We start from the raw sequence: 12858 nt of genomic DNA, 5'->3' as shown, positions 1-12858 counted from the left end.
CTGAAATCAGAAATGCAAGACTGTAAACTTACAGGTGGGTCTTGTGTATTACCCTATATTTTTAAGGCCTATCACAAAATAATCCATTCTTTCCAAGTCTGATCAATACCCTGGTATCAGTTACTCAGTGGTGTGTGTGGATTGGGGACAGAACCCAGAATGCAGCACTGTCCCTCTTCCTGCCAAACCACAGCAGCTGTTCTTTACCATGTGTCGCAACAAAACTGTCCTAAAAATTAACATTCTGCATTATTTCTTAACATGAAGGACTGTGACGCAGTGGCACAGACAATTCTCAGTGTGCATGAAGTTTTCTCTCTCCCCGTGTCCCCCCCCCCCCCCCCACCAACTTAAAATACAAGTACCTTCACTGGTGGGGATTCCCAAGACCCACCCCCTAATAAGCTCTTCCTCTGATGGCCAGAACTCCTACGCTAGTCAGCGGCAATGCCCCTGACCCAACCCCAGTGCCGGCACCCCACACATGCTTAGTTTTCATGTATGTGTGGCATGACAGCAGCAGCAATGGCCCTGGGACACTGCCAGTGAGTGCAAAGCCTGGTATGGATTCTAGCTGCTGGAGGAGGAGAATTCAGCTGGTGGAACTTGGGTTATCTATGCCGGTCACAGCAAGGGTGCACCACTGCTGGGTGGGCCCGAGCCCAAAGTGGATGGGCTCCTGCTCACTTGGTCCCACCTGTGGATATACCACTGCTGTGATGTGGTCTCTTCACAACCTAGTATAACAAAATGGAAAAAAAAAACCACTTCCTGGAAAGGATCAGTTGTTGCACTCTCAACAGCAAGCGAGTCAAAGAATGCCAGTAACAGGCAGTGCAGTGAAATGAATTTCTAAGCAGTTCCCCAGCGATCCCTACACAAGGACAGTGAGCACACATGGAAAGGAGAACAACTCACCATCAGGGTTATTCGCTGTGGTCAGCAGTACGAGCAGTGACGTCATGGAATCTGGCAAATTGTGAAAATAACCCAGCCACTCCTGATCAACTTGTGTATCCTGTCCACAGAGAAATCTGCATTACCCACTTTGAACCTATTTGTAGAGACTAGGAGAGATATAAATGTGTGTATATACATATACATATATATATTTGGGGTGGGCAATGATCAAGAATTCCAATCGCAATTAACCGCACGCCTAAAACTATTTTACTGCGCGATTAATCATGCTTAATCGCAGCATGCATTTTGGGCACATGCTTTTCACCTTTTTTTTTTTACGTTGACCCAAACATCCTTTCAAACAAATGCTCAGCATGGCTGATTATCCTTCACAACATGCTATTCAATTAGGGATCGGCAACAATTAAAAATTTTAATCAAAATTTATCGTGGTATTAAGAAATAATCACATGATTAGTCGAAACCGCTTGGTAGTAGTAAATTCCCATTGCACAGAGAAATGTTTTTAAACCTGCTGGATATAATGAAAAGTTGCATACACACACTTCCTTCCTACAGCACATTGCTCCCCCTCCCCTCTATACAGGTGCCTACCTTTCAGTGGCGTTCCTGGGGGGGGGCTGCCACCCGGGGCGGATCGCCGATGCCCCCCCCCCCGGCGAAAGGACACCCCCGCAAAGGAACCCCCCCCTGAGTGCACGCCGCTGGGGGGGTGCCGCGCGCACCTGTCCTCTGTTGTTCCATGCTTCTTCTCTGCCCCGGAACAGGAAGTAACCTGTTCCAGGGCAGAGAAGAAGCATGGAACAATGGAGGACAGGCGTGCACCCGGGGCGGACCGCACCTACCGCCCACCCCTAGGAACGCCACTGCTACCTTTCTCCTCCCTTGCTGCATCCTTCCTGTGTACATACAACCAAGTGGCTCCTCTTCTGCTTTTAAACCTGTTACCCATTTCTCTCCTCTCCTGTGCTGACCCCCCGCCCCCAGCACACAGGTCCAGCAACCCCCCTCGCATTTATCTGGCTCTTTTTTGGGTCTTCAGCAGCGATTCCCACAATATATATTATATAATTGTCCACAATTGGGAGATCCAAGATCAGGAAAACAATCTCAAAGAAAATAAGAAAAACTCAAAATGGTTAATCTTACAATTCACATTTACTGAGGGAGGAAGGTTAATCGGTAATTGCAGCCGGTACAGTGGTAACTAAAGGAACTTGCTGCAGAGGGTTCTTCATCTGTTCTTTCAACTCCACAAACTCTTGTAATTTCTTAGGTTCAACAAATAGGTAATAAGGAAATAAAACACTTACAAGGGAATTGCACTAGGAAGGTCCCATCTAGGGCAATGATTCCTGGCTTAAAAGCCAAGAATTCATGCCTCCTAGTCTGCGATTCCCTTGATATGTCAGGAAATATATTCATCTTTGAACCCAAAAAACTATCAGCCATGAGTCGGAAATACAATTTCAAAACATTGTTCCTATCTAAATCAAAGGCGAAAGTCACTAATAATAACTCTATAACTTCTGAATTTTCCAAAATGTCAGTTAAGTTCACATCTCTTTTCTCTGATAAAGAAAATTTTAAGGGAAATATAAATCACTTTAGACACCAGAGGATGGCTATCAGAAGGTATTTGCAAAATATCAGAGAAATATTTCTTCAACAGTTCAGATTATCAAATTAACTGATTTTCATAGAGAAACCATTTCCTTAGTCAAAGTCTCTATTTTTATATCTTGGACTTCCACTTTGTTAGATAAGTATTAATATAAATTCTTTAACTCACATGTTTATTCCTGAAAAATTTTAAACATCTGAAGAAGAGAGTTATTCACACTCTGCAGCACTTCCCATAGTACGTCCATTGTGACATTATTGGCTTCACCAGATCCAATTTCTTCACAGAAACCGCTCCAGATATCTTCGGGGGGAACAACTCACTCTCCAATTCCCCAGTTAGTTTATTATCCGGAGCCGATGCTGCGCCAGGACCTCTTCGGGTCACGTGAAAATCCTAACCCACTTCGGGCGTTTCCACTGTCGACCTCCATAGCAAAGCGTTACTGTTTCCGGGTCTTGGAGGGGTCGTGCCAGCAGGGGGACTCAAAGTCACTCCCTCTCCACGGAGATTCGGCGATAAAACCTTGCTGTTCCCCGAAGCAGGAACCGATATTCCCGACGTTATGACCCTGAATCTCTCCAAAGTAGGCTGAGAAGTGGTGGGAACCCCAGCCGTGTTCGAGGAGGACAACACCACGGCTTTGCCTTTTCTCTTCCCCATTCTCTGGGGAGTGCGCCTACTTCTTCAGGTATTCTGGTGTAAAACGGGAACTCAACTAACGTACGTCCTCCCTCGACGCCATCTTGGATCCTCCTTTATTGTTATCCCCAAATCAGGTAGGGATCCAACAATAGTGGAATCTTACCGACCTATATCATTATTGAATTATGAGGTCAAGTTATTAGCTAAAATAATGGCAAACCATTTGGCACGGATTCTTCCGAGGTTGGTGCATGATTCTCAAGTGGCTTTGTGAGAGGACGCATGGTGGCTAAAAATATGCAGAAACTTATAGCATCTCTGGAATACCGATATAAGACAAATCAACTGTCACTCCTGGTCAGCTTTGATACCGAGAAGGCACTCGACCGAGTGCACTGGAGCTTTCTTTTTGATACGTTGTCTAAGTATGGGTTCGCGGGACATATTCTTTCAGCTGTGAAAGCCTTATATTCCACCCCAAGGGCGCGAGTGTCGGTTAACAGACTGGAGTCGGATGACTTTCAGATTCTTAGGGGTACTCGGCAGGGGTGTCCCCTCTCTCCTCTTCTTTTTGTTTTGACATTGGACCCTCTACTGAGAGATATAGTGGCCACCCCGTCAGTGAGAGGAATCTCGGTGGGTTCGTTGACCTTTAAAGTTGTTGCTCTTGCGGACAATATTTTAGTACATCTAGCACAGCAACGAGAGTCGTTATCGGCGTTATTGGAGATCATCGCGGAATATGAGGATTATGCCGGACTGAGGTTCAATCTTGGGAAATCAGAGGCTTTACCCTCCTCAGCTCAGTTGGAAAAGGATTGGGGTACAGAGTTTCCTTTGCGTTGGGCGAGGGAGGCATTTCGTTACTTGGGCATTTTGATGCCTATGGATGTCTCACAGTTGTATCAGTTAAACGTCTCAAAGTTGTTAGAGGATACACGCAGGCTACTAGAGGGTTGGCGGGATCGCCCTTTGACCTTGTTGGGCAGAGTGAATCTAGTGAAAATGGTAGTGTTTCCCAAGTGGCTATATTATCTACAGACACTGCCTATTTGGTTACTGCAAAGGAACTTGAAAGCATTTTATCGCTTAATCTCCCGATTTTGCTGGGCGGGTAGGAAACCTAGAGTTAGGTTTGCATACTTGATTGGGAGATGGGGACAGGGAGGGGTTAGTCTGCCTGATATGAAACTATATAATCAAGCCTGTCAAATGCGACATATGGGGGACTGGTATACCCCAGTGGATCTTGAAACCGCATATTATGCCCCTTATCACTTATTCTCACTCTTGCACCATAGACAAACACAGCTCCCTCCAGGGCTACGGATGAGTACACTTTTGAATCCGCTGAGAGCCTTGTGGAAAGTGTTGGTGCGGAACCTAGGAGGGGACCCCTCTGTTACGGACCTCCTTACCCCACAGAGTAATTCTGCTTTTCAGCCAGGGCTTACTAATAAAGTTTTTGTACAATGGGCTGCCCAAGGTATCACCCACCTAGAACACCTACTGACTGAAGGAGGGAATCCCATTTCTGTTGGGGACCTGCTGAGATAGGTGGGAGATTCTTGGGGAACTAGGTTTGCATACGGGCAGGTCTCTCACTAGATTGCAACATTAGCCCAAGAGCAACTGAGTTGTCGGGTGGGGAGGGCAGGGCAATCAGAGAGTTTTTTAGTCCTTGAGGGAGGGGGAGTTCTCGGTCTCATTATTATATAAGGCACTGACTAAGTGGAAACACCATAAAGTAAGGATTTGAAATGCAAGTGGGAACAGAGTAAGGGGTCACTCTGGCACATTGGGATATTTCAATTTCAATTGCACGCATACCAACTCTTGTTACAGATGCTCGTTTAAGGGAATGCGCTTATACAGAGGATATATCCTGCCCTCCCATGTGGGGGGGCTGAGGGAGCCATCGCGTTTGAAATGTGGGAGGGACCCCAGGCAATTTATCCCACATGTTTTGGACTTGTCCCAAAATAAATGTTTTCTGGCGTCGTATTAGATGCTTTTGGGAATCAGAGTTAGATATACAGATTGAGGGAACAGTGGAACAATTACTGTTAGATCTACCGGGTGCCTTTAGGAGCCGAAATAAGAATGAAGCATCATTCAGTGGGAGGGGTAAGGTGCTGGGTGTTCCATTGTTTAAAAAGTTGATGATTGTGGATCGCTGCTGTTTGTATTGTGGTCTGTTCATCAATAAAAATTATTGAAACATAAAAATGATTAAACTAGATGGAGGCTATGGGAGAGCGCCCCCCCCCCCCCCCCCGCATTGCTGTGGGCCATCAGGCACTTCCCTACTGTCCCAATGAGCAGTCCGCCCCTGCTTGCCAGCCTTAAAGAGCTGCCCTCTCTATCCCATACATACAGTACATTCCATCAGTCTCTACTTCCACTGTTACTAAGCTGTTTCAGTTTAATCACACTATAAACTCTTTGCAAACCTCTCTGCAGTGCACCAGTGACCATGACTCACTCTGACATGCACAGTTAAGCAACCTGCATGAGTCAGCAATTTTGCTTCATCCCAGAGTTGTTTATAAGGTCAGCCTCCCACATGAGAAGCACTGCAGCAGCCCAGAGCTCAGGTCACTCCAAGTCAGAAAGCAGGCAAATCCAGAGGCAACAGAAACACATTTCAGCTCAATGAATGCACGATACCTTGGCCCGAACAAAGAGTAACATCCCGAACATGGTAAAGAGGAAAAGATGCACAGCCAAGAGCAGTAGAACACTGTGAAAAATAAAGAAATAAAACACACACAAATTGAAAAGTGCAGACTTACAAGTCCATTCTTTAAGCGCGGAACTTAGGCCAGTTTTTGTGGGGGAAATGGAGAAAGGCATGGTGCAGTGTCTCAGTAGGATATGCAAGGTGGAAGGTGTGTGCGGTGCACATACATTTCTCTTCATGGAGAGGATTTAGGTTTGAGGTACACATGGGGACATAATCTGGTCCCCATCTCCAGTCAGCTTGGCTCAGGTACAAATAGGTACATGCATATAATATTTTAAACCGCTTTGACTGTAACCACACAAAGGCGGTATATCGTGGGCTACCCATTAAGACGTGTTACTTTACCACTAACTTGTGCATTTTAGCACAGGTTCCATTTTATGCAATAAGATCTACTTACTAATAACTGAGGTTAACAGTAAAATAACATCTTAACAGTGGATAACTTCTCTCCTCCCCTTAATTAATTAAAGAAAAAGGAAAGTCTCTACAAATGGAAATCACTGCTATATGTAATACTAGTAAAAAAGGCCCATTTCTGTAGGCAAGGAAATGGGCCTTAGGCAGGCAAATTCCCCCCCCCCGCCCCCGCGCTATGGCCCCCTCGAACCCGTCGATCCCACCCCCCCCGTGCGGCGAAACGCCCCCCCCCCCCCGCCGTTGTTGTGCTACCTGTGCTTACAGCCGAAGTGGTGTTCTGCCCTTCGCGTAGTTTCCTCAATCATCTTGTCTGGAAGTTCCTCTGCGTGCGTGCGTCTGACGTCAGACGCACGCAGATAAACTTTCAGTGAAGATGATGAGGAAACTACGCGAAGAGCAGAACAACACTTGGGTCTGTCAGCACAGGTAGTGCACACGATGGCAGGGGAGGCTTTTTTCGGCAGTCCGGGGGGGGGGGGATCGACAGGTTCGCGGAAGGGGCAGGTTCGAGGGGGCCGTAGCGTGGGGGGTGACAGATGATTCAGAGGCAGTAGGAGTAGGGAAACACGCGTGTTTCCCTACTCCTCCCCTTGGCTTGAAATCAGCGGCCCTTGATGTCAGTGACGGTCCGTGCGTGTCTGCCTCGCAGACCACCTCCAGCCAGGGAGCCACGGTCCCAAGCACAGAACGTTGGAGGTGAGAATTATTATATAGGAGGATGTGAGCCAAGTAAGTACAGGACAATCAAGCCACTGTGACATCACTGATGAGGTTGCTCTTATTGGTGGAATAAGGCATTATGACATCACAATATCAGCTCTGGTTACCAGAAACAGACACTTCAACACTAAGGGGGAAAGTTATCAACGTGGGCTACTGTTAAGATATGTTATTTACCACTAGCTGGTGCTACTTTAGCACAGGTCCCATTTCATATCAAGAGACCTGGTTACTAATAAATGGGTTGAACAGTAACTAGCACGTCTTAGTGGTAGGCCACATTATTAACTACCCCCAAAAATGTTACATTTTCCTTTGGACTTTTCTCAAACTACACAACTTTTCAAGCGGTTCTTCAAGATGAAACTTATGTACCTCCCCACTGAACATATTACAAATACAAATTCATACTTTTCTTCCATCTGCATTTCTTTCTCCTGGCAGCATCAATATCAGCAAACATATATTAATTATAAAAGGAAAGACATTATGGAATGGAGAGACTGTAACACATTTTAAACATGTGAAATGTTAATTTGAAGTGATTGTCTGTCCATCACAAGCGCTTTCATGGTCTTTCCACCACAGTTCATCTACTTCTGTACAAATGAGAATATGCCTATAGTAATTATTAATAAGGAATCAATGAGCTGGAGAGCCACAGAATCTTCTGCAACTAAATCTAATAATTTCTAGATAGAAGAGATAGAAACAACTTTCCTGAAGAAACAGTGAAGAAGACCCTTAGGGGCAATTCTGTAAGTGGGAGCCTCCATTAGTTTCCCCAATGCCGTGCAGTGAAAGCTGTTCGACAATGGCATCTGGGCACCCAGATCCATGATAGAAACTAGTGTAACCCGGCATTTACCACACCTGCTGTTACACCAGCCATAGACCTGGCATAATTGCAGACACCTAAATGCAGCAACGACCCTGGTATCTTACAGTATTCTGTAAAGTGCATAAGTGGCAACCTCACCTATGTGAAGTTCCTCTTGGGTTTACATGTTCTGCCACCTACGTGTGCCTTACAGAATAGCACTTAAGTCGCTTTCTTCCAACTTGCACACATAAGCGTACAATTACCTGCAAAGTGTTGGTATTCTGTACAATGTATGCATACAAGTAGCATGCAAATTTGGCCTCCAGTTACAGAATCGCCCTTTTAACATGAAGGACTACTTCTCTCAAGCCATCAAATGAAGGGATGCTTGCCAGCCCTAAATAGCTTCAAAGGAGATGGGCAAGTTCTCAGTTGCTGTCCCCTCCATCACAGAGGACGGAGGGCAAGATTCCATGACAACCACCTAGGCTTAAACCTGGACTCAGTGGTTACAGTACCTGGCCAGCTCCGGCAGCGTCCTCTTAATGCACTTTAGGGTTTTTTTCATCAAGGAAGAGTTCTGTAGCAGGAAGAAGGGACGGAGCACCCGTCGTATCCTCACATACTGCGAAGACAAAGAACATCGTAAGAAGAGTCAACGTCTGTCCCCCAAACCTGCCTTGCAGCATAAGAAAGGGAAAAGGAAGGCTGCTGAGGATCTGGTCTGAAACCTATTCTGAGGGCTCAACAGCACAGACCAGAATTCCTGCAGCTGGGTAACAGGATGTGATCACCCTAATTTTTGGTTAAACCACTACTTGTGTAAGTAAAAGGTATTAAATCACATCTAACCCTGTCTGCTAAGTCCCAACTTCATCTATGAATAAACACAATCTACAAGGATCTGTACCAAGATCAGGCAGTTGATACCAGAGGCTTCAAAACCTGCATTTTATGGTATCGGTAGCAATGGTGGAACATCTTCTGGACCCAAAGCAAGGCATTTCACAAATTCCGATCTTTAACCGTGAAGAGATTCTTCAGGTAACCACGTGTCCCAGTCCTGTTCTAACTTTGAAAATCAGCTTTAAATACTACCAAAGGTCCAAGACTTACCGGGTCCCAAAGACTTTATTAACAAAAAGAGGATAAGTCTGCTAACTAATGGTACCTCCATTAACCGTATATTTTGTAGCCACGAGAGGTAGTACTGTATCCAACATCAAATGGTGCAGTATGATTTGCTCTATTTAGTAACCACTGAGGACAAGGTGAAATGGAGACAACAAAGTCCAACTGGAGACTGTCGACAGTAGGGTCAGGTTGGGTAACAGTTTGACAGCAGTAGCCAGTTGACTGCTAATGGGACAAGTTTGCATGAATGACCAAGTCTGGGGCAGCAAAGGGAGTTGCAATTTAGACCCCTGACCTCCTCACTTTTGAAAGAATTGCCTTTAAGTGACTATCTCAGGATCAGGCCGTTTCCCCCTTACCTTTGGAGGATGTTATTTTAACTCCTATTCTGAAGTCATCAGGGGACCGATATTAGGGCTTGTTCTAGCTACAGGCACTACTGTGTGCATTCTTCCTCTGCTAAACTCTTGGAGCCAGCTGTAGCAGTCGAGCTTCAGGAATTTTTATGGCATTATGTTATTTAACTGATTGTTAGCTGAACTTCAGATGGTAGCGGATAGGGGCTGTGATGCTTTTCAAATTGTAGCTTTTCATGTTATTGACCATCACATTCTGTTGAATAGGTTGAGCAAGCTAGGTATTACAGGAGCTGCTTCGCTTCTTTTTAAACTGTCATCCTTCCCTAAAGTACTGAAGCAAGCTGAAATCCCTTGGGTGTGAGGAAGTCACAAAAGTATTTGTAACTTCAGTGGCAAAGGAACGGGCCACTTTGTTAGTAACATTTGTCTTGATTGGACAAAATTAATATTTTATGTTTATCTTTCAAACATATTGGAGATCTTTTCATGGGAGAAAAATAATATGTTTCCTGATTTGGCGAGGGAAACGTTGGTTAGAAGGAAAGAACTAATGACGTTTAAGTCAAGGGTTCTGGTTCTAGAAGCACCCTTCTTTATCAAATTTCCCTGCACATGTATAATAGTGTTTAACTTGCAAACTTATCTCTTTTTTGATCCCAAGAAACTTAAAGAATTTGTGAACGTAGAGAACATATGAAAGAGCTCCCTGGAGCAGTCTCAGAGAATAATGCTGTAGCCTGATTGCAATGTTGGTGAATCTTCTGCTCCTAAGAAAACTTATTTTTGTTTTCTTTAACTTTATATTGCTTTATAATTATTACCTTGCTCTTGGATCCATAATAATGTGGTTAAAAATTAGACTATAATTTCCTTTCAATTTGTTTTTAATTTGCAAATAATACGTAAGTTTTCTAACATTTTCAGAATATGTGAATGTAAAATGAAAAAGTTAATAAAGAAAATTAAACATAAAAAAACTGTCATCCTTATAGGGTAAAGCAGAGGAAGGAGGTATCACAAGTTTGGCAGATGAATTTAATGTGGACAACTGCAAGTGATGCAATTTGGAAGAATAATCCAAATCATAGAAGTCAGCACCCATGAAAAAGATCTTAGCTTCATTGTGAAATCTGTCAGTGGGCAGCAGCGGCAAAAAAAGCAAATGTTAGGAATTATTAGGAAGGAATAGAAAAATCAGACAAAGAATTATAATGCCTCTGTATTGCTCCATACTGTGACCTCACCATGAATACTGTGTATAATTCTGGTTGCCATATCCCAAAAAAAAGATATAACAAAAGGTACAAAGAAGGGCAACCAAAAAGATTAAGGGGATAGAACTCCTCTCATATGAGGAAAAGTTTAAGAGGTGCTTGGAGAAGAGACGGCTGAGGGGGGGAAATGATAGATGTCTACAAAATCCTGAGTGGAACAGGTAAACGTGAATTACTTATTCTTTCAAAACGTACAAAATCTAGGGGACAGTCCATGATGTTACATGGCAATACATTTAAAATAAATAGAAGAAAATACATTTTTACTCAATGAATAGTTAAACTCCGGAACTCTTTGCCAGAGAAAGTGGTAAAGCAATGTAGCTGGTTTAAAAAAAAGGTTTGGACAAGTTCCTGAATGAACATTACTACATGCGGAAAGTTACTACATATCCTGAGGTTGGCAGCCTGAAAGCTTGCCACTTTTTGGGATTCTGCCAGTCTTTGTAACCTGACTTGGTTACTGTTTGAAGCAGGATACTAGACTAGATGGACCTTCAATCTGATCCACTAGGGTAAATCTTATGTTCTAATTCTCCCTCTATCCCTTACTGTTCTTAATGTTTTTATGAGTTCTTTTGGTGAAGCTATAACAGATCTGGAGCTGTCTTATTGAATTTATACAGATAATATAAAGATTTCCGGTACCAATTTGGAGCATCACAAAATGAAATGTATGATTTGTAAATAATTCTCTTGACGTGAAGAACTGGATGCAGTTAAATAGGGTTTAAATGAAATGTAGAAACTGAAGTTTGTAGGTAGGGAGTAAGACAATGCGATGCTGGATGTTGACCCGTGGACTGTTGAGGTGAGAGGACCTTCTGACAATTTTCTATACACTTTGAGGGTGATAGGTGTCTTCCACCTTACTATGGAATTGTAGGTGGGAAGAAGGTTCAGGACACTTTTCTTACTTAGGATTTGTGTGGCAGTGTTCATTGTCCTTGGATCATCTACATCAGGTAGTTCAGTGGTGTAAAATACATTGGCTAAGCTCCTCAGGGCCAGATCAGTTTATTTGTTCTGGTTTTTCTAATGTTTTCATTGTTTGAATTATTTTGTCTTGAGCTCATTAATGCCTTATTAAACTAAATGGGCATTTTTAACACCTCTGTGATACTTTGCAACTGTTTCACCACTTTAAGCCACACTGCGGTCACTTCACTCCATAGAGGGCTGAGAAACCCCTCCGCCTACATGCTCACACTACAGTTATTCACTGCCACAGCAGGGCTCAGAAAACCCCTCCGCTTACCTCCTCACCACAGGAAACATAGTGACACGGTCCAGTCTGTGATGGAGATGGCAAGTGTCAGAATATAGGCCATCAACCACTTATTCTTCAGATATTCTTCCCAACCTATTAAGTAACTCTGAAAAACAACATGTAGAAAGTTCACAGGAAACAACACAGCAGAGTTGATAAAGACACCACATGGGATATTTTCCTAGAGGTACCCAATATCATGTACAGAAGAAACCAAACACTCAGCATGAACACACCAGATAAAAACATAAGCTTTTATAGCAGATATACTCTATATACCACACCCAACAACTGCCAATCAAGCCATGCCTAACACACCTAGCTTAGTAGTTACAGTACCGGGCTTGACATTCAGGGGTGTCCGATTCAAATCTCACCAAGCAGCTCCTTGTGAACTTGGAGAAGTCAGGTACAAAATTAGATTGTGAGCCCTCCAGGAACAGGGAATTACCTGAATGTAACTCACCTTGAGCTACTACTAAAAAAGGTGTGAGGTACACCCAATAATTTATAATTGGCTCCTTTTACAAAGCCACACTAGCTATTCCGGTGCAGCAAATGCGACGAACCCTGCCAGCTGGAAGAGGTCCTCCAGTAGCCAGAACAAATCATACCCCTACTTGCTGCAGCCGGCGGTACTATCCATGTGCTGCTAATGCTGCTGCACCAGCCTCTCCCCTCCCACATATGCTCAGTTTTCACACACGTGCAAAAACTGAGCATGTGAGGGGGAGGGGGTGGAAAAGCGGTAGCATGTCGACAGTGCCACTGGCTGCAGTAAATAGGGAAATGATGTGTTTTAGCCACAAGACTGCCTCTTCTAGCTGATGGGGCCTGGGATCCCCACCAGCCATAATACAGGTGCCAGAGGTTTAGGTGGACCTAGGCCCACCATGGCTAAGCCAGTGCCTTATACGGT

The 12858-nt window shown here is 44.1% G+C and overlaps 1 protein-coding gene across 1 annotated transcript in view; it reads right to left on the bottom strand.

Annotated features, from left to right (window-relative positions):
- Positions 1–12858, bottom strand: part of TPCN2 (two pore segment channel 2) — a 47006-nt gene that overhangs the window by 25234 nt on the left and 8914 nt on the right. Inside the window, 5 exon segments of the mRNA XM_030200736.1 lie at positions 919–1018; positions 5864–5936; positions 8421–8527; positions 9332–9338; positions 11936–12045. Of these exon segments, the coding sequence (XP_030056596.1) occupies positions 919–1018; positions 5864–5936; positions 8421–8527; positions 9332–9338; positions 11936–12045 (397 nt within the window).

The sequence above is a fragment of the Microcaecilia unicolor genome, chromosome 4, assembly GCF_901765095.1.
Source record: "Microcaecilia unicolor chromosome 4, aMicUni1.1, whole genome shotgun sequence".
NCBI classification, from domain to species: Eukaryota; Metazoa; Chordata; class Amphibia; order Gymnophiona; family Siphonopidae; genus Microcaecilia; species Microcaecilia unicolor.
Note: the sequence above shows the minus strand (reverse complement) of the source record. Positions and strands in the feature narration are given on the sequence as shown.